Consider the following 20,630-nt stretch of genomic DNA (forward strand, 5'->3'; position numbering starts at 1 on the left):
AAACTTCCTAAAAGTCTTACAAGTAAGCTACTTCTTAAAAGTAAGAGGGGTGCGGATCACTCATCCCTGAAGCTGGAACAGGTTTCAGCATGCCTTATACTAGCATATAATATGACTCCCGACTTTTAGTAAGTTTTTCATGGGTTGAAGTGTCATCTTATTCGCCAGCAAATACGGTAAGTATCTATGACTACTTGTAAAAATACATTTGCTACTTTATTGCAGTTCAGACTTGATTGTGTGTATGGTGATTATGACACATCATTTGATATAGGTGCTATACTTATTTCTGTGGGAGACTACTAGAATAATATATCATACAATTAGAAAAACAAAGCTCACTTTTTTGGTTCTGTTTGTTGGAAACATTTTGGCTTCAAGTTTGTCAAGCAAACTATTTTCAGGGCAACATGAAGTTAATATTTTCTTTTAACTTTAAAAAATGTGTTGTCTGTTGCCAGCAGATGGTTGACAGTGTTATTTTGCTCAGTGTCCACTTTTTCAGGAAATGACTTCCATCTGCAGTGAGAGGATGCTGACCTTTTATTTTGCTTGTTAGGCACTTTTCCTAGCTCTGTGGCAATCTAATAGTATTAAAAATATTTTTAATTTGATTAAATGCTAGTCAGATTGTTTCTTTTCTATAGTTTTTAGTCCTTTGGAGATAGTTTCTGTATTTCTAAAACTAAAATTGAATTAAATTATTTTTTTTTTCATTGGCTTTTGGCTCACACTTGACAGTGTACAGGGATTACTCCTGGCTCTGAGCTCAGAAATCACTCCTGGTAGTTCATGGGGTTCAGATGGGATGCCAGGGATTAAACTTGGCCAGGCCTGCTGCGTACAAGGCAATCACCCAGTTTGTTATACTGTTGCTCTGACACTGAATTAAATTCTTTTAATTGACTAGCAAATAGGGAGATGGGAATTTGTGGTTTGGTTCAGAGTTATTAATAGGACCAGAAAGATAGTACAGGAGACAATTTGCTACCCTCCATGTGGCCAACCTCTTTTGGAATCCCTGGCATTGCATATGGTCCCTTGAGCATCTCTCAGGTTTTCTCAACAGTTAGAATAACCCACTTTCTCCCTCAAGTGCCACTGTGTGCGGCCCATCTTTCCTAACCTCCCTACCGTCACCTTTCCCCCAACAAAAAATGTTCCTAGGAGCTGGAGATATAACTCTAAGGCTTAGTTGCATACTTTGCATGTGAGAGACCTGTATTCTATCCTGTAGCACCAGGAATAATCCCAAACAGTTTTCTGGGAGTAGCCCCTGAGTACCATAACATAACCAAAGAACCAAAACAAGAGCGTTTCTAGGTCAAACATGGTAAATATCAACTGGAATTTGTTAAAATGAACATTCTTTTTTATTTTTTTTGCTTTTTGGGCCACACCCGATGATTCTCAAGGGTTTCTCTTGATTATGTACTCAGAAATTGCTCCTGGCTTGGGGGACCATATGGGATGCTGGAGGATTGAACTGAGGTCCTTCCTAGGTTAGCACATGCAAGCAAATGCCTTACCGTTGTGCTACTGCTCTGGCCCCTAAAATGAACATTCTCGAGCCCATCTCAAACTGAGAATTGGTGCCTAAAAACATAAACCATAAACATAAACATAAATCAATTCTGGAATTGGTGCCAGAAACATAAATTTTACCAAGCTGTCAAGGTAGTTATGATGCCTGCTATCATAGTGGATACCAGTGGGTTAAAAGTTTTATCACTTGTAGAAGGAAACATAATATTGTAAAATTATCTGTGCACATCTGCTGAGGATTATCAGATGTGGTTAAAAACATAAAAGCAGGGCCCAGAGAGATAGCACAGCGGCGTTTGCCTTGCAAGCAGCCAATCCAGGACCAAAGGTGGTTGGTTCGAATCCCGGTGTCCCATATGGTCCCCTGTGCCTGCCAGGAGCTATTTCTGAGCAGATAGCCAGGAGTAACCCCTGAGCACAGCTGGTGTGACCCAAAAACCAAAAAAACAAACAAAAACCACATAAAAGCAGAATATAAGTACTTTGGAACTAGATAGCTGGTTCTGTGATGTTGTAAATATATATTGGATAAATTAACATTTATTTATTTATTGGTTTTTGGGTCACACCCAACAGTGCTCAGGGGTTACACCTGGCTCTGCGTTCAGAAATTGCTCCTGGCAGACTCGGGACCATATGGGATGCTGGGTCCATCCCAGGTTCCCAGGTTGACCCGCATGCAAGGCAAATGCCCTACCACTGTGCTATCTCTCCAGCCCAAATTAATGTTTCTTTCTTTTTTTTTTTTCTTTGGTTTTTGGTTTTTGGATCATACCCGGCAGTGCTCAGGGGTTACTCCTGGTTCTACGTTCAGAAATCGCTCCTGGCAGGCTCGGGGGACCATATGGGACCCCAGGATTCGAACCACCATCCTTCTGCATTCAAAGCAAACACCTTACCACTGTACTATCTCTCTGGCTAAATTAATGTTTGTGAGCCTGAGTTTTTTCTTTTGTAAAATGAATTACCATCACAATGTTGCATTAGGTACTTAACAAATATTGATTTGAAAGCTCTGTAGTATTTAATTTAAAACTGGGTTTCCTTTTTAGGACAGTTTTAATTTTTTGTTTATGGGCCATACCCAGCAACGCTCAGAGGTTTACTCTTGACTCTGTACTCAGAAATAACTTCTGACAGGCTTGGGGAACCATATGGGATGACAGGGATTGAATCTGGGCTGGCTTGCTTGCAAAGCAAATGCCTTACCCACTGTGCTATTGCTCTGGCCCCTGTAACTTTTTTTAGTGAAAGAAAAATATTAAGAAGAAATATGATAATTTTCTCCCAGTTACTATTTTTTGGAAGATAAAATGTGCTTTGGATAATTTCATATTGTTAAAGGTAGTCTTGGAAATTTTACCTCTTTAAATTTCTATAGATGCAGGCTGGAGATGCCGGGCAAGGAAATTTTAATTCTTTAAATTTCTAAAGATGCAGGCTGGAGATGCATGTAGCTGACATGGGTTTGAACCCACATTGCATATGGACCCTGAGATCTGCAATAAATTGAGTGAGGAGTGACCCAGAGCACTGAAGGGTTTGACCAAACAACCAAACCAACCCAAAACAATAAACACAAACATGGCCTGAGCAGTGGCACAGTGGTAGGGCTTTTGCCTTGCATGAGGCTGACCTAGGACAGACTGTGGTTCGATCCCCTGGTATTCCATGTAGTCCCCCATGCCAGGAGCAATTTCTGAGCACATAGCCAGGAGTAACCCCTGAGCGTCGCCAGTGGCCCCAAAACTAAAACAAAAAGCACAAACATAAAAATATTTTGGGAAGAGAGCTAATAAATAATACAGGGGTACTTGTCTTGCAGGCAGCAAGAGCCTTATTTGACTCCTAATACCACAAAGTCTTTAAAACCCCACACCAACCACCCCACCCCACATGGAACAAAACTGTACTTCCAGGGATTGAATTGCAGTAATTTGCATGCAAGGCAGGCACTTTATTTTGTTTTGTTTTGTTTCGTTTCGTTTTGGGGGGGCACACCCATTGACGCTTAGGGTTTACTCCTGGCTATGAGCTCAGAAATCGTTCTTGGCTTGGGGGACCATATGGGATGCTGGGAGACTGAATCTCGGTCCATCGTAGGTTAGTGCAAGCAACGCAGACGCCTTACTGCTCTGTGCCACCGTGCCAGCCCCAACGTAGGTACTTTATCTCCTATATTATGTCTCTGTTCCCAAAGTTTGATTTCTTTGGAGCCTTCAATTATACCCAGTGATGCTCAGGAATCCATATGTCTTGCCAGGTATCAAACAAGGCTGACTCTGCAAGGCAAAAACTTTAACCTCAATGCTATCTTTCACAATGCCTTCCCCCCAATAATTTTTGTAAGTGATGCATTTTCTTACTCAGTTTTCAATATAATAATACCAAAAAAGATAATAAGTGGAGAAAAGTTTTGGTCCTGTTCTTGTCCTCAACTTCTTCACTTAACATGCACACTAAAACTATTTATTTTCTTGTTTCTCCTAGAATTTCTTAAAGAAAATATAAACCATTATAAATAATTGCTACCCCTCTCTACAAATAATAACACTTTATATACTGGTAGACATACAACTTATAAATTTTCTTTTGGGGGCCACACCCTGTAATGCTCAGGGGTTACCCCTGGCTATGTGCTCAGAAATTGCTCCTGATTCGGGGGACCATATGGGACGCCGGGGATAGAACCAAGGTCCAACCTGGATCAGCTGCATGCGAGGCAAATGCCCTACCGCTATGCTATCTCTCAGGCCCCTACAATTTATAAATTTTTAACAGTACATCTTGGATATTTTTCGTAGGGAAACCTCCCCCCCCCTTGTTATTGTTATTGAGTACTTTCCATAAAGTGAATTGTATCAATTGTATTTATTTTTGTTTTGGGTCATATCCAGCAGTGATCAGGACATACTCCTGTTTCTGCATTCAGAGATCATTCCTGGCAGACTTGGGGACCATATGAGGTGACAGGGATAGAACCTGGGTTGACCCTGTGCAAGACAAGTGCCCTACCCACTGTACTATTGTTCCAGCCTTCAAATTGTATTCCTTTTAATTACATAAGCTGATGAATTCTAACAGTTGTATAGACTTGTGAAAGTACTACTACAGTTCAAATTCAAAATGTTTCTCATATTGTTTTAATTGCATCGTAGTATTTGTTATGAATGTACCATAACTTCTTTAACCAATCTTCTGTTGATGAGTACTTAAGGTGCTGATAGAAATAATTCCATTATGGGGCAGGAGAGACAGCATGGAGGTAAGGCACTTGCCTTGCTTGCAGAAGGACCGTGGTTCGAATTCCGGCATGGTCCCCCAGCCTGCCAGGAGTGATTTCGGAGTATAGAGCCAGGAGTAACCCCTGAGGGCTGCCGGGTGACTCCTCCCCCCCAAAAAAGAAAATTCAATTATATAGCAACCTTTTTTATACAATGTTCTCTATAAGAAGACAAGTCTAAAGCTAGATTCCCATATGTAGGTTTGTGAACTCAGTGGGGAAATAAGTTTGGTAGATGTTATCAAATTGCCCTTAATTGGTTCAATGCTCGTCTGCACCCCACTACAATGTATCAGAGTTCCTATATTTTCCCATTCCAGCTAACATAGTAGATACAAAATGGTATTTCTATCGTTTTAAGCTAATTTTCTTGAATTAAGTGAGCATTTTTTGTACCTTTTTTTTTGGGGGGGGGGGTCACACCCAATAGTGTTCAGGGATTACTCCTGGCTCTATGCTCAGAAATTGCTCCTGGCAACCATATGGAATGCTGGGACTCGAACCACCATCCTTCTGCGTGCAAGGCAAATGCTCTACTGCTGTGCTATCTCTCCAGCCCCTGTACTTTTTAAATTTATTAGAGAGAAGACCTCTTTTTTTTTTTTTTCCCGCAAAATTTTCCCTCCTGGTTGATAGTACAAGGAACTTTGGTTGAAGGATGTTTTCTTTTGTTACTTCCCAAAAGTTGTTTAGCTTTGAGATGTTTTCTTTTTCTTTCATCTTTTCTTGATTTTCTTTCCAGCTTAATTTCTTTATTTTAAAAAATGGATTTGAGACAGCTTGAAGATGCTTTGTTGAACAATAATTAGTTCAGTGAGTGGATGTTGTTGAATGATTTTAATATATGTGACCCTATTCATCTATTTTTGAAGGCCATGTTTCTGGTATACTGTGCACTGGAAAAGGAACCTGTGCCAATGTCCTTGCCTCCAGCTGTGGTGCCACCTTCTAAGAGAAAAACGGTCAGTATATCAGGCTCTGTGCGATTCATCCCTTCTTCAGCAGCATCCAAGGAACCTTACCAGTCTTTACCACCTGTAGGCATTTTACCTACCAAAGCACCATTAAGACAGGTATAGATTTATTAGTGTTAAAGGACTTTATAAAATAAACAGAAAGTGCATGACATTTAACAGTTGCTTGCTTGATGAAGATAGAAGGAACTATCAAAGGGATAAAAGATTCAGCATTTCCTTTGGTTTAACCTTCCTAAGGTGAAGTCCCAGAGAAGGCAGATGGTCCTTTTCTTGCAGTTGGCCTTATTTAGGTCAGATGGATGCTTCATTGACTTTGCCTTGAATTCCCTAGAATAAAAGTTTGAGAGAGAAGACTCTGTACTAATCTGGCATGCTTGCCCATGTATAGTTACTAGATGTTTTTAGTTTATTTAACCTCTAGTTAACTATTAATTCTTGTACTAGGTTTTACAATTTGGGTTTGTCCAAGATTCCCTCTATCTCTTTTCTAGTTCAGTTGAGTAAAAGAAAATAATGATGAGATATACTAATTAGCCAGTCTGGCTACATTGAAGACTGCTTAATCAAGCTATAATAAAAATAGAGATTGAGGTCTGGAGAGACAGCTCAACAGATTGGAGTATATGTTTTGCCCAGATTTAATATCCAGCACTAACTTTGTGGTCCTCTGAGTAATGCCAGGAGTAGCTCCTGAGTACTGCTGGTTGTGACCACCAAACAAAAATATAATTGAGAATTATCTGAATGGTTATGCAGACTCTCCCAGTAATCTATATTGTAATATATATAACTATATATAGAGATATGTATCTATATATATCACTCACAAATCAAGAGTTAACTGCTTGAATTTAATTATTTCTAAAAAAGATAAAAACGTAAAATGAGCATCTATCCATACAGTCTCGACTGATCTGTATTTATCTTCAACTAAGCATTTCTATTGCAGTGATGGAAATGAAACATTTGATTTAGTTAATGGGATGGAGTGACTAAATTTTTTTTTTTTGAGGGGGTGTTGGTCACACCCGGCAGTGCTCAAGGTTTACTCCTGGCTCTATGCTCAGAAATCGCTCCTGGCAGGCTTGGGGGGACCATATGGGATACCAGGATTCAAACCACGGTCCATCTGCATGCAAGGCAAATGACTTACCTCTATGCTATCTCTCCGGCCGCTGACTCTGAATTTTTTTATTGCTGCTGTAGTGGATTGAAAAAGTAATGCTAAGGTTTATTTTGTTTATAGCAAATACTCCAAGTATGTCTTTTTTTTTTTTTCCTATAGTGGGTTGTATCCCCTGCAGAAAAAACTAAATACGATGAAATCTTCATGAAAACTGATACAGATATGGACGGCTTTGTGTCTGGATTGGAAGTTCGTGAGATTTTTCTGAAGACAGGTTTACCTTCTACCTTGTTAGCCCATATTTGGTAAGATTTTATCAAATATTCCCAGATATAAGCATGGCTTACATAACTCCAGCTTTATGCATTTTTGCCTTTAGGTATTTATTCAGAAATTTGTATAGATAATGTTTAAATTTGAAAAATTTTTTTTTTTTTTTTGGTTTTTGGGCCACACCCGGCATTGCTCATGGGTTACTCCTGGCTGTCTGCTCAGAAATAGCTCCTGGCAGGCACGGGGGACCATATGGGACACCGGGATTCGAACCAACCACCTTTGGTCCTGGATCGGCTGCTTGCAAGGCAAACGCCGCTGTGCTATCTCTCCGGGCCCAATTTGAAATTTTTTTCTGGATAATAAAACATAGTTTTTTTGGGGTTTTGTTGTTGTTGTTGTTGTTTGGTTTTTGGGCCACACCCGGCTATGCTCAGGGGTTATTCCTAGCTATATGCTCAGAAATAGCTCCTGGCAGGCATGGGGGACCATGTGGGACACCGGGATTCGGACCAACCACCTTAGGTCCTGGATCGGCCACTTGCAAGGCAAACACCGCTGTACTATCTCTCTGGCCCCAAACATAAAGTTTTATGAGATCAACTAGACATAGGTTAATTGTTACTTGAATGTTTAAATTAGCCATCTTTTGATATCTGTGAAACTTAAATTATACTAGTAGAGTTCATAACTCTGAAATTTTAGCAGAAGAATTTTTGAGAACTCCACATACATATGTTTTTATACCTTTACATAGGAGTTCCACACTTTGTCCTGGAAAAAAAAGCAAACCTTGCTAACTTTAGTGACTTTCACATAATATTTTATCACAGATAGGTAATGTATATATATATGAAGTAAGAAATGAGGTAATTTGATGAGATAATAGAAAGATAGTTTGTCTGCTAATAACTCAACTCATTATAAGTAGGTCATGTTGAATTTTGCAAGTAACAGCAAACATCAGAAATGTAATCACACAGTTGCAAAGAGAAATTTAGAAAAAAGTAAGATCTACTTAAAATAAGTACGAATCTAAGACAAGGAAAGATTAAATATGTGGAGGCAATTTCTAAGGCGGGGCAGAGGAGAGAGGCAGAGAAGAACGAGGAGGGAAAGGAAAGGGAGGAAAGTGTCTGCTATAGAGGCAGGCAGGGAACGTGGCAGGAAATGTGCATTGGTGAAGAGATGAGTGTTGGTGGACATTGTATGATGGAAACTCAGTCATGAACATCTTTGTAAAATAAGTGTAGGGCTAAAGAGGTAGTTGTAGTAGTATAGAGATTTAGATACTTTCCTGTAGCCACCCTTGTTTTGATCCCCAACACTTCAGATAGTTTGAGTACTGCTAAGAGTGATATCTGAGCACTGCTAGGTGTGGTTCAAAAACCAAAAAGATTAAATATAGTGGGTAATTAATAATATCCGCCACTTTTGAGTGTTGAGGCCAAGCTCTATGCCCAGTAAATGGCAGCTATCATGGATTTGACCTTATGCCCAGAGTTTTATTTTTATTTATTTAAATTTTGGATTTTGGAGTCACATCTGGTGATGATTAGTTGTTATTCCTGGCTTTACACTCAGAAATTACTCCTGGTGGTGCTTGAGGACCATATAGAATTGTTGGGAATTGAACCTGGATCTGCCATGTGCAAAGCAAATGCTCTACCTGCTATACTATATTTCCAGCCCTGTCCAGAGTTTTAATGTAATTTATTTTAATTTCAGTGACTTTGCAAGACAAGTGTTATCTTAATTTTGTTTTATTTTGTATAACCAGTGACACTTAAGTTTTAATTCTGGCTGTGCCTGCCTCTACTCAGGGGGCTCTGGTATGGCAGGGATTAAACTCAGATTGGCTATGTGCATGCACCCTACCTGCTGGGCTGTCTCTTTGGCTGTATCTTGACTTTGTAGATGAGGAGAGACAGTGAGAACAAAATAAAACATCCACTGTTTTTCTTCAAGTTATGTGGTAAAACTCCAGATTGCTGCCTTCTGATCACATGTGATCTCCATTTGCAGCTGTTCCTGCTTTACTTAGGTGATCCTTCTGTCCTGCTCTTGTGTTGCAAGAAAAAATTGACATGGAAATTTTTGCTTGTTTTAGAATTATTTGAATACCATAATGAACCAAAATCTGTTAATACTTTAGTTTCATCTTTTTTGTTTGTTTGTTTGTTTTTTTGTTTTTTTGGGCCACACCCGGCAGTGCTCAGGGGTTACTCCTGGCTGTCTGCTCAGAAATAGCTCCTGGCAGGCACAGGGGACCATATGGGACACCGGGATTCGAACCAACTACCTTTGGTCCTGGATCGGCTGCTTGTAAGGCAAATGCCGCTGTGCTATCTCTCCGGGCCCTAGTTTCATCTTTTAATGTGGAAATCTTGGGAGTAGAGAATGTTGGAACATCTTGGCCCACTATAAGTCTGATTTTTCTGTACTGCTGCTGGAAATTAGCACAAAGTGAACTCAGTTTAGAAGCCCCATATCAGCCTAGGATTCTTTCCCTCCCTCCCTCCCTCCCTCCCTCCCTCCCTCCCTCCCTCCCTCCCTCCCTCCTTCCCTCCCTCCCTCCTCCCCTTCCTTCCTTCCTCCCTCCTCCCCCCCCTCCCTCCTCCCCTCCCTCCACCACCCCATCCTTCCTCCCCCCCTCCCTTCCTCCCTCCCTCCCTTCCTCCCTCCTTCCCTCCTTCCTACCTCCCTTCCTTCCTCCCTTCCTTCCTTCCTCCCTTCCTTCCTTCCTTCCTTCCTTCCTTCCTTCCTTCCTTCCTTCCTTCCTTCCTTCCTTCCTTCCTTCCTTCCCTCCCTACCCTCCTCCCCTCCTTCCTTCCTTCCTTCCCTCCCTCCCCTCTCTCCTCTCTTCCTCTCCCTCCCTCCCTCCCTCCCTCCTTCCCCTCTCTCCTCTCTTCCCCTCCTCCTCTCACTCTACTCCCCTCCCTCCTCTCCAGTTTTTGGATTAGTACGTGTATCATTTATCTGCTTCTTTTTATTTATGCAGGGCATTATGTGACACAAAGGATTGTGGAAAACTTTCAAAGGATCAGTTTGCCTTGGCTTTTCATTTAATCAATCAAAAGTTAAAAAAAGGTATTGATCCTCCTCACGTTCTTACTCCTGAGATGATCCCACCATCAGATAGGGCCAGTTTACAAAAGGTAAGAAATCTACCTAAGAAGCCTTGAATGCATTAAGAGAAAGAAACGATGTCAAATGGCATATTCAATTTAGATGGAAGAATGGGGAAAAGTATATATTTTATGTAGGAGTAGAACTGCTGTATGAGATGAGGTTTATACCTATCAAATGTTTGAATGTATTATGTGATATCGTTGGTCTGTAGTTCATGTATCGCACCAGTCATTATACGTATTTCTATATTTTATCTTAAATTTTAAAAAATCTGGTCTTATTTCCCCTTCTGGTTTTTAATTTTTTTTTATTATTTTTATTTTAATTATGACAACAAAGATGCAAAGAAAGAGGACAGGGTAAAGTTACAGTGGAAGCCCAATCACCCATAAGCAAAATTCACGGTATTCCCATCGATGATATCCCAGCCTTGAACTTTCAGCCAAAGAACATTAAGAAAAACAAAACTAAACCCATGTACAATACAATTACTTTGTCCCTCAAATCCCCAGTTGTAGTACATACTATTTCTTAGCAGCACACAATATAATCTAAAGACATTAGACTTATGTAACTCCTTAAACATTGAGGGCAAAGTACATTTCTCTAGTTCCAAGCACATGCTTAGTAGTTTAAGTTAACCTCAAAAGTTTTAGTGGGTTGTTTTTCTTAAGGATTGGCGTCAAGGGAACTTAGTAAAAAACGGTATTAAAGTGGCATTTGTTTGCATAGGCCCACCAAAACATAAGGGACATGGAATTTTTACGAATTGAATTTTAACGGAAGGCATTAGAGTTACTTGATCAATCATAAAAAATTAAAAACAAAATCTAAGTGATTATAATTGATTGGTTCATTTTTACATTAAAAGATCATTTTGTTGAAAATAGTTTTGTTTGGTTTTTGCCACATAGATGGGCTTTTCTGAACATATGAATTGATTTCATATCTTAAGAGCTAGAAGCAAATTTTTGCTACTTTTGGTTTCTGGCCAGCAATACTAATTTTCAGAACCATGTTGTTTTAGCCATATTGTATTTTGGTATTTTTCTCCTCTTCCAGAAACCCTTCCTAGTATAGCACATTTGCAATATCTTGGTATTAATACAGCTCTAAAAAGGTTTGCTTACTCTAGTGGTTATTTGCCTTTAAAAGTACAGACTTCATTTCTTTAAATCTCTTAGACCTGTGAAATGACCATTGCTGTTATATGTAATAGGGATTATCAACTATGGGATATAATATTTCATATATCAACAGAATATTTTGGTTTTGCATTAATATTGTTACATAGGTTTTAAAAATCCCATTTTAACCTAAAAATTCAAATTTGCCATTTTTCTAAGTCAACTAAATGGACTAACTATAGCCATCAGTTACCAAAATTACAAGTTAATTTTAAATAATATTTAATGATCTGTTTTGTAATTTGGGGACTTGGGAGCCTTCTATGAATTTGGGGGGTTTCTTGTGTTGTGAGAATAGGGTTCCCTAAGTTATGAAGAAGGCTAAAAATAATGTCATCAGAAAAATAAAATTTTCAAATTGGTATTGATGCCTTCTATCACTGTAACTCAGTGTTCTTTAGTCCTTTTTTTTTTTTTTTTTACCTTTGTTGACCAGTTTTTTTCCCTTTACTATTTTCAATTTAAACCTACTAAGTTTCCTGTTGGCACAAAATACAGACATAATGGAATTTTTTAAGTGTATTGTTTGTTCATTAAGACATACATAACATTGGTAGCCACTTTAAGTTGCATCAGTTGTACAATTTTTAATATAATAGTTTTGTTGAAGTTCATCCTCTAGAGCACAGATACCTGTCTATATCAGATAATATGTACTAGTCATTAAAATGGGATTTTATAACTGATGTTTGTCTAGCAACCAAAAAATTTAACCTAGAAATGAAAAATTTGCACTTGCTTTGTCTTTCAAATAATCTCTTTTCTCTTGATAATCTGATTTTTTAGTACTGCATTTTTTTGCAGCTTTGACTAATCCTTTTTTGAATGTTGCTTTCCTTTCTGTGTTTTTTCTAGTTTGGACTATTTTTTCCACTCTGCAGCACTCTGCTTTTCGCCTTTCTTGTACTGTCAGTTTCTTAACTACTCTCTCAAGGTTAGAGCTTTACTTTATGCATTACAGTTTTTGGTTGACAAGAAACATTTTTAATTTACAGATCTTTTATAAAGCAAAGTTGAAGCAGAGAATATATCTGAACAGTATGCTTTGTCTCGTCACTTGGTCCTTGCTTACCTACCCTAGAATCTGTTATAAATCACTAGAATTATTGAATCACTAAATAGGATGAGAAAATATTTTGAAAGAAGGGCATATTCTGGGCTGGAGAGATAGCACAGCAGTAGAGCATATTTGCCTTGCAAATGGGTGACCCAGGACCGATGGTGGCTCGAACTTGGCATCATCCCATATGGTCCCCCGTGGCTGCTAGGAGCAATTTCTGAGTACAGAGCCAGGAGTAACCCCTGAGTGCTGCTGGGTGTGGCCCCCAAACCAAAAAAAGAAGGGCATATTTTTCATATGCCCTTTTTTGTATACTGTTAGCTGAATTTCTTTTTTCATGTTTCTTTGGTTGCATGCCATCTTACTGCACTTTGTGACAGTAATTGAATAGTGACATAATATGTACTAATAATTACAGGACACTATTCTTTTCAATAATTTGTTGTATTACCTTATAACTTGCTTGAGGTTTAAATTTATTAGTATCACTTTTCTCATTTGATATTTTTAAGAGTGAAGTAATATCAAATGTGAGTCACATTTTTTGGGATTAGAATGACAGAAGAGGTGTGGAAGTCATGAGTTTCTTGGGTTGCTTGCACCTCTGATAGCAAATTTCTCAGTAGCATTGGGGTGATGTAAGTTACTTTTGGAGATAGAAGTGAGACCAAGTGCTAATTTTCCGTTTTGTTGACTTCTTCAACTGTCTGGCCAGGTTTTGCTCATTGGTAAAATTTAAAAAGCTAAAAATCCTTGAGATTACCTGTTACATTCAAAATTCACTTTTAAGTTCTAATTTTAAGTTTTAAATTTTTATTTAGGGTAATAAAAGTCACTGAACCACTATAAATACAATAAAAACTGTGAGAGAAATAATTGATATACATCTTTATATAATTTTGAAAGTAGTATTATTTGAATGAATTCTTACAGATGAGGTTTAGTATTGGAAGACAAAACAAAATATAGAAGAAATTCTTTGCCCAATTTTATTAGCATACTAGCCAAATTGGCTTTTAAAGTAATGGTTTTGTTTACCACTTGATAATTGATATGCAACTGCCAAGTGATATTTGGATTTTATTTGAAAATTACTGATTAAGCTACTTACTAGCTAAGGTCAACAATAAGTAATTTATTCTGCTTTCTTAACTCTAAAAATGGGGTTAATAGTGTCTCCCCTACCCACAACTCAGTTTTAAGATAGTTCTGAGAATTGGCTAATAGATTTAAAAGTATTTCGTAGGCTAAAAAGAGTAGAGCAGTTAAGGTCCTTGCTTTGTCAGACATCTACCCTGGTTTGATCACAAGCTGTCACATGCTGTCCCTCAGCACCCCTAATCTGATCCATGAGCATAGTCAAGATTAAGGCCTAAGAACCAAACAATCAATGAAGGCATATAATCATGAAGAGATAGAATATTGAATATTTTCTGGTTTTTTGAGATGTGAAACATTAAGTCCACAGCAACATAAATATTAGTATTAAGATTTATGTTTACGGGGCCGGGCGGTGGCGCTGGAGGTAAGGTGCCTGCCTTATCTGCGCTAGCCTAGGAGACGGACCGCGGTTCGATCCTCCGGCGTCCCATATGGTCCCCCAAGCCAGGAGCGACTTCTGAGCGCATAGCCAGGAGTAACCCCTGAGCGTTACCGGGTGTGCCCAAAAAAAAAAAAAAAAAAAAAAAAAAAAAAAAAAAAAAAAAAGATTTATGTTTACTAATAAATCTCAGTATATATTAGTTTACATATTCAGGCCTTTTAACATTTCTGAATGGTTATTATTCTGTTATTAATCTTTTTCTAGCATTGGGTAAACTATTGGGAAGTACAGATATTCTTTTTGTTCCCACTTCAGTTAGTTTTGTTTTTGTTTTTGTTTTTGGGCTATACCCAACGGCACTCAGGTTACTCCTGGCTCTTCGCCCAGTGATCAGCAGGCTTGGTTGATCATATGGGATGCCTGGAATCTAACCAGGGTCAGCCTCGTGCAAGACAAATATCCTACCCATTGTGCTATTGCTCAAGCCCTCTCTCAGTCAGTTACGTTAGGCATCAACAGTAGTTTAAAAATTAGATTGCTTTAGAATGGATGTCACATTTTCACATGTATTATTATTTTTTTTTTTTTGGTGTATTATTTTTTTAGGGTCACACTCGGCAGTGCTCAGGAGTTACTCCTGGTTCTGTGCTCAGATATCGCTCCTGGCAAACTCGGGGGACCATATGGGATGCCGGGAATTGAACTACAGTCTGTCCTGGGTCAGCTGCATGCAAGGCAAACGCCTTACCGCTATGCTATCTCTCTGGCCCCACACATATATTATTTCTTATTGTTTGTTTGTTTTGTGGACCATACTTGGAGGTACCTAGGCTTTACTACTATTCAGTGCTCCCTATTAAAGGATCTGTGCAGTGCTGAGGATGAAACTTGAGCCTACCATAAGCAAAGTGAAAAAGTCCCTTGAACTTATTTCCTAGCCCTGTTTTTATTCTTTTTCTTTTTTCCTTCTTGTTTTGGGCCAAACACAGCAGTGTTCAGGGCCTGATAGTACTCAGAACTCACGTCTGGTGTGACTTGGAGGGGGCCATATTATTGCTAGGAGTTGAATTCAGACCTCTTGCATGCAAAACTTGCATTAAACTGTTGATATATCTATTGAATTATTTCTTTAGCCCAGTTTCACTTAAATTCCAAAGTGGGCAGATTATGTCCCTGTTTTTTTTTTGTTGTTTGTTTGTTTTTTGTTTTTTTGGGTCACACCTGGCAGCGCTCAGGGGTTTACTCCTGGCTCTATGCTCAGAAATCGCTCCTGGGAGACTCGGGGAACCATTACATGGGATGCAGGGATTAGAATCACCATCCTTCTGCATGCAAGGCAAACGCCTTACCTCCATGCTATCTCTCCAGCCCTATTTCCCTGTTTTTGTGAAGTTTATGCAAGCTAGTAAAATAGCAGAGACCAGAATAAACTAGATTTCAAATATCAGTTGTCATTCATGGGCCAGTTTTGACCACCTTCATTATTTAAAAAAAAACACACATATAAAGGATATAATTTGTAAGTCAGTTTTATATATGGTTTTTATATATTTACTATGCCTAAATAGTTTAGGGTAGATACTAATAAGTATTTTTAACAAAAACAAATTTTTGTTGAATAAAGTCAACTACTATTATAATCTGAGATTTATCAAAAATTTGTTGGGGCTGGAGAGATAGCTTGGAGGCAAGGCATTTGCCTTGCATGCAGAGGGTCAGTGGTTTGAATCCCGGCATCCCATATGGTCCCCTGAGCCTGCCAGGACCATTTTCTGAGCCAAGCCAGGAATAACCCCTGAGCACAGCCAGGTGTGACCCAAAAACGAAAAAAAAAAAAAAAATTGTCTTTATACTCTGTATCAGATGATACAACTGTAAATAAATTACTCTTCCTAGTTTGTATTTCAGAGGAAGAATTTTTTTTATGAATCTAGTATATATCTGCTTTAATGCAGTGTTCAGACTAGGCTTGGATCAAGTGACAAAGACATTGAGATCTTAAAAGGTATTTATTATAGAACAATTTTTAGAAAATTTAAGGTAAAATTTCTTAACATATAACTAGTTAGAATTTTATTGAATGAATTATTAGTAATACAGTGAACTATACTTCATATAAAGTTTTTAACATTTTAATGATTTTCAACAGATTAAGTAATTGTATAGTAATGATGTCTAATTGTCACTTTTTGTTTTTAGAGTGTCATAGGACCAAGTCCTGTCGCAGACTTCTCTGCTATTAAGGAGCTAGATACTCTTAACAATGAAATAGTTGACCTACAGAGGTATGTGATGTAAAATTGCAACTAACTATATATAAATGCATGCTACACAATACTTTTCTCTATTTCTACTGTATACTTGCTATATGGTCAAGTATCAAGGTTCTTGAATTGTTTAGTGTACCTTATTTAATCATATCTAAGCAAACTTATAAGTTCTAAAGAAAGGGATGCTATGAGTTATTTTCATGATTGGAAAGTGTTAATTTTAGAAATAATTTTTCTCTAACTTATGTAGTTGAATAATTTATTAAAATGCCCGAAAATGCATTATAATTTAGTGAGTTTTTTTTTTATTTTCTTTATTTGGCTTCATTTTTTCTTGAAATGTTCCCGTTACCAAACATATTTATGTTGAGTTTTTTTCTAAGCTTCAACTTTGTACTTTGATATTCTTTAACATAAAGAACACATTTTTTTTATTTCATAATAAAAAAGCTCATTTTATGTGTTGATTTGTTTTTTGTTTGGAGGCCACACCTAGCAGTGTTAAGTGTTTACACTGACTCTCCTCAGGAACTAATACTGGTGATGCTCAGAAGACCATACACAATGCCCAGGTTCCAACTCAAGTAGTCTGAGTGCAGGGGGCAAGAGACTTATCCTTTATACTTATCTCTCTGGCTTCTTGAGCTCATTTGAGCAAGATATTTCTGTAAGGGGTCCAAGAATTTATTCATTGCTTCTAGGTTATCTCATTTTGTGTCATAAAGATTGTCAAAATAATTTCTGATTACCTTTTGAATATATGTAGTATATGTGGTGACATCCCCCTTTCATTTCTGATTTGGTTTATTATGGCTCTTGCTCTTTCTCTCTCTCCTGCTAATGGTTTATTGATCTTATTTATATTTTTAAAGAACCAACACTTGTTTTCATTGATCTCTTGGATTGTTTTTTGGGTTCCCAGTTCATTAATTCCTGCTCTAAGTTTTATTATCTCCTTCCTGCCTGCTTTTGGCGCATCTTATGTGTTACTTTCCAATTTCTTAAGCTTTGTCATTATTTATGGAGGCTCTTTCTCCCTTTCAGATGAAGCAATAAATTTTCCTCTTAATACTGCTTTTGCTCTGTCCCACAAATTCTGATAATTTGTGTCTTCGTTCTCATTTATTTGCAGGAATTTTTTTTTACTGTATTTGCCGGCATATAAGACGACTGGGCATATAAGACTACCCCCTAATTTTGCAGTTAAAACATAGGTTTAGGCCTATATTCACTGGCTCAGACAGAACATTCCTGTGCTGCAACTGTATGTACCACAGTGAGCCAATCACAACAAGCAGAGGTTCAAAGGTTATACTGTAATAGACTTCCTTTCTTTCTCTGGCCAATCTGAGCAGGCTTTTTACAGTGTAGATTCTGGTCCAGAACATTGTCTAATTTGCATGCATAAAAAGCCGGCTTGGATTGGCTGAGTTAGAGAGATGGTCCGAGCAGCCTTGCAGTGATTGGTGCAGGATCGAGTTGGAAAATTCGTTTTGTGGCAATATTCAGACAATTTCGTTTAGCGGCATATTGAAACAATTTTCGGGATATACTCGGCATATAAGACAACCCCCGATTTTCGGTTGACTTCTTTTTGTTTCAAAAGTCGTCTTAAACGCCGGAAAATACGGTATTTCCTCTCTGATCCACTGGTTATTTAGTAGGGAAATGTTTAATTTCCATATGTTAAAGTAATTTCCCAGTTTCTGTTTATAATTCACTTCCATTTTCAGTACATCATGGTCTGAGAAAATTATTGATACAATTTCTGTCGTTTTAATTTTATGGCAGTATGTTCTGTGGCCCAACATGTGGACTATTTTTGGACAATTTCCCATGCGTATTCAGCTTTTGTGTGATGACTAGCCATATATATAACTACTAATCTTCTTTCTTTGATTTCTGCCTTCAAAGCCATGTATACTTGTTGAGTTTTAGACTGGTTGATCTATCAAAAGGTGACAAAGCGGTGTTGAAGTGTCACATTACTTTTGGGTTACTTTTTTTTTTTTTTTTAAGGGAGTTGTTTGTTTGAAGGATTGTCTTTCAACCTTTACTTTGAGTCTGTATTTTCTTTGACTATTCAGATGTGTTCCTTGTAGGGTACAGAATGTTGGATTCAATTTTCTGATCCATTTTGTCATTCTTTCTCTGAATTGGTATATTTAGTCTATTAATATTGAGAGATTATTTTCATGGCATTTTGTTCATCATTTTTGTAGAAGTTTGGTGTGTTTGTGGGGTTTATGTTTGTGTTTGTTTGTAGGGTTTATGTTTATTTATGTTTGTGGTGTCCTTGTGGGGTTTACCTTGCCGTAATGCACCCCTTGAGTTCTTATTTTAAAGTTGGTTTTGAGTCTGTAAAGTTCCTGAGCTATTTTTCATCCATGAATCTGTGTATTGCTCCTTCAAACCTGAATGAGGGCCAGGGAAATAGCACAGCGTTTGCCTTGCATGCAGCCAACCCAGGAGGGACCCAGTTTAATTCCTGGCATCCCGTATGGTGCCCCAAACCTGCCAAGAGCAATTTCTGAGCGCAGAGTCAGGATTAGCCCCTGAGAGCTGCTGGGTGTGGGCCCCAAAACAATCAATCAATCAATCAATCAATCAGTAAAGTTAAAAAAAAAAAAACTGAATGAGAATCTGGCTGAATTAAGTATTCTTGGTGAGGAGTTCATTCCATTGAATTTTTTTTTATTATATCTCAGTGCTGTCTTTGGGCCTGAAAGGTTGCTTGTAATAAATTTGCTGTAAGTCTTAGGGATGCTCCTTTTATTATAATTTCCTTTTTTGATCTTGGTGCTTTTATTATTCTATCTCAATTTATGGTCTTGTTTTCATCATTGTGAGGAGGGTGTGCCTTGTGGTGTTTTTATTTGAGACTCTTAGCTAGTACTTTTTGAGCATCCAGGATGTGGGTGCATGCATTCATTAGTTGCTTCTTCATAGGGGTTTTCTTCCTTGCTCACTGGGACCCCCAATTATTCTTATAGTTCTATTGAATTTATCCAAAGTTCTACTATTGTCTATTCATTTTTAAGGATTTTTTCCCATCTTCTCTTTGTTTATTTTAAGACTTTTTTTTTTAAATCTTCTGCTGTTGTCTGGAGGTGTTATATAGCTCATTTTTTGGTTTTTGGGTCACACCCGGCACTGCTCAGGTGTTACTCCTGGCAGGCTCGGGGAACCATATGGGATGCCGGGATTTGAACCACCATCCTTCTGCATGCAAGGCAAATGCCTTACCTCCATGCTATCTCTCTGGCCCCTATATAGATCATTTTTGAGCACACTGATTTTGTACTCAGTAGCTCACTCTGCTGAGGCCTTTCAGTGAGTTTTTCATTTTTTCCACCAAGTTTTTCAGTTCTGTTTGAAATTTTCTCATATCTATCTATCTATCTATCAAATGTTCTACTCTTATATCCCCTTGTGCCTTATTGACTGTCCATTCTTTTTTTCTTCTTCTTTTTTTCTGAGTTCTTGAATATTCTCAATATTACCTCTCTAAAATCCTTGTCAGAGAGACTTAAAGGTGGCTGGTATTAGTTGGGTCTTCAGAACTACCATCTTCATTCATTAAGTGTGGTGGGGTTCTGCATTACTTTCCCACTGTGACCTTTGCAGTGTGGTAGTATTTTTTATGTGTGGTGGTGGGGCTCATTGACTAAGCCACTCTACTCTGTATCTGTGTTCTTCTTGGAGCACACTAACATGCGAGAGTCTAGCCCCAGGTGAACATTGAATCAGGGGTGCCACAGGATTAAGAAAATAAGACAGACATAATAGAAAAAAGCATGGGAGGTCACGGAGCTCACAGCTCCATGAAAGGGAAACATTTATTGATCAGGAATAATCAACATGGGAATATGGGCAGATAGCAGGTAAATTCCTATGTAATGCTAATCAAGCCAAAGGGAGATTTTCTGAAGGTTAACTGGACTGAGCCTGTTGGGTGGGGGTGTTGGTGAGGTGCTGGAAAGAAGTTCCTAAGGGAACAGTAGGGCTTAGGAGTGCCTCTTGAGCAATGCAGTATTGATAGGTATTATCTTCTTTAAGAGTTCTCTGTGAAGGAGAAGAGATGGCCCATGGTCAAGCCCAATTAAAAATCAACCAGGGGGGTGTGCACCTCTTTGTGCTGTCCAACCCCATCTCTGGACCAGTAATGTCTTCAAAGCTTTCTTCCTCAAGGAGAACCCCTCGAACAATTGCTTTACAGGGCCCCTGGACAAAT

The 20,630-nt window shown here is 38.3% G+C and overlaps 1 protein-coding gene across 2 annotated transcripts in view; it reads left to right on the forward strand.

The window, feature by feature from the left end:
• Positions 1 to 20,630, forward strand: part of EPS15 (epidermal growth factor receptor pathway substrate 15) — a 169,472-nt gene that overhangs the window by 64,689 nt on the left and 84,153 nt on the right. For both annotated transcript variants that reach the window (XM_049774674.1, XM_049774675.1), the window contains exons 9-12: positions 5,701 to 5,790; positions 7,091 to 7,236; positions 10,206 to 10,362; positions 16,326 to 16,411. In XM_049774674.1, coding sequence (XP_049630631.1) covers positions 5,701 to 5,790; positions 7,091 to 7,236; positions 10,206 to 10,362; positions 16,326 to 16,411 — 479 coding nt within the window. The remainder of the gene's footprint in view (positions 1 to 5,700; positions 5,791 to 7,090; positions 7,237 to 10,205; positions 10,363 to 16,325; positions 16,412 to 20,630) is intronic.

This window comes from Suncus etruscus, chromosome 6 (assembly GCF_024139225.1).
Source record: "Suncus etruscus isolate mSunEtr1 chromosome 6, mSunEtr1.pri.cur, whole genome shotgun sequence".
NCBI classification, from domain to species: Eukaryota; Metazoa; Chordata; class Mammalia; order Eulipotyphla; family Soricidae; genus Suncus; species Suncus etruscus.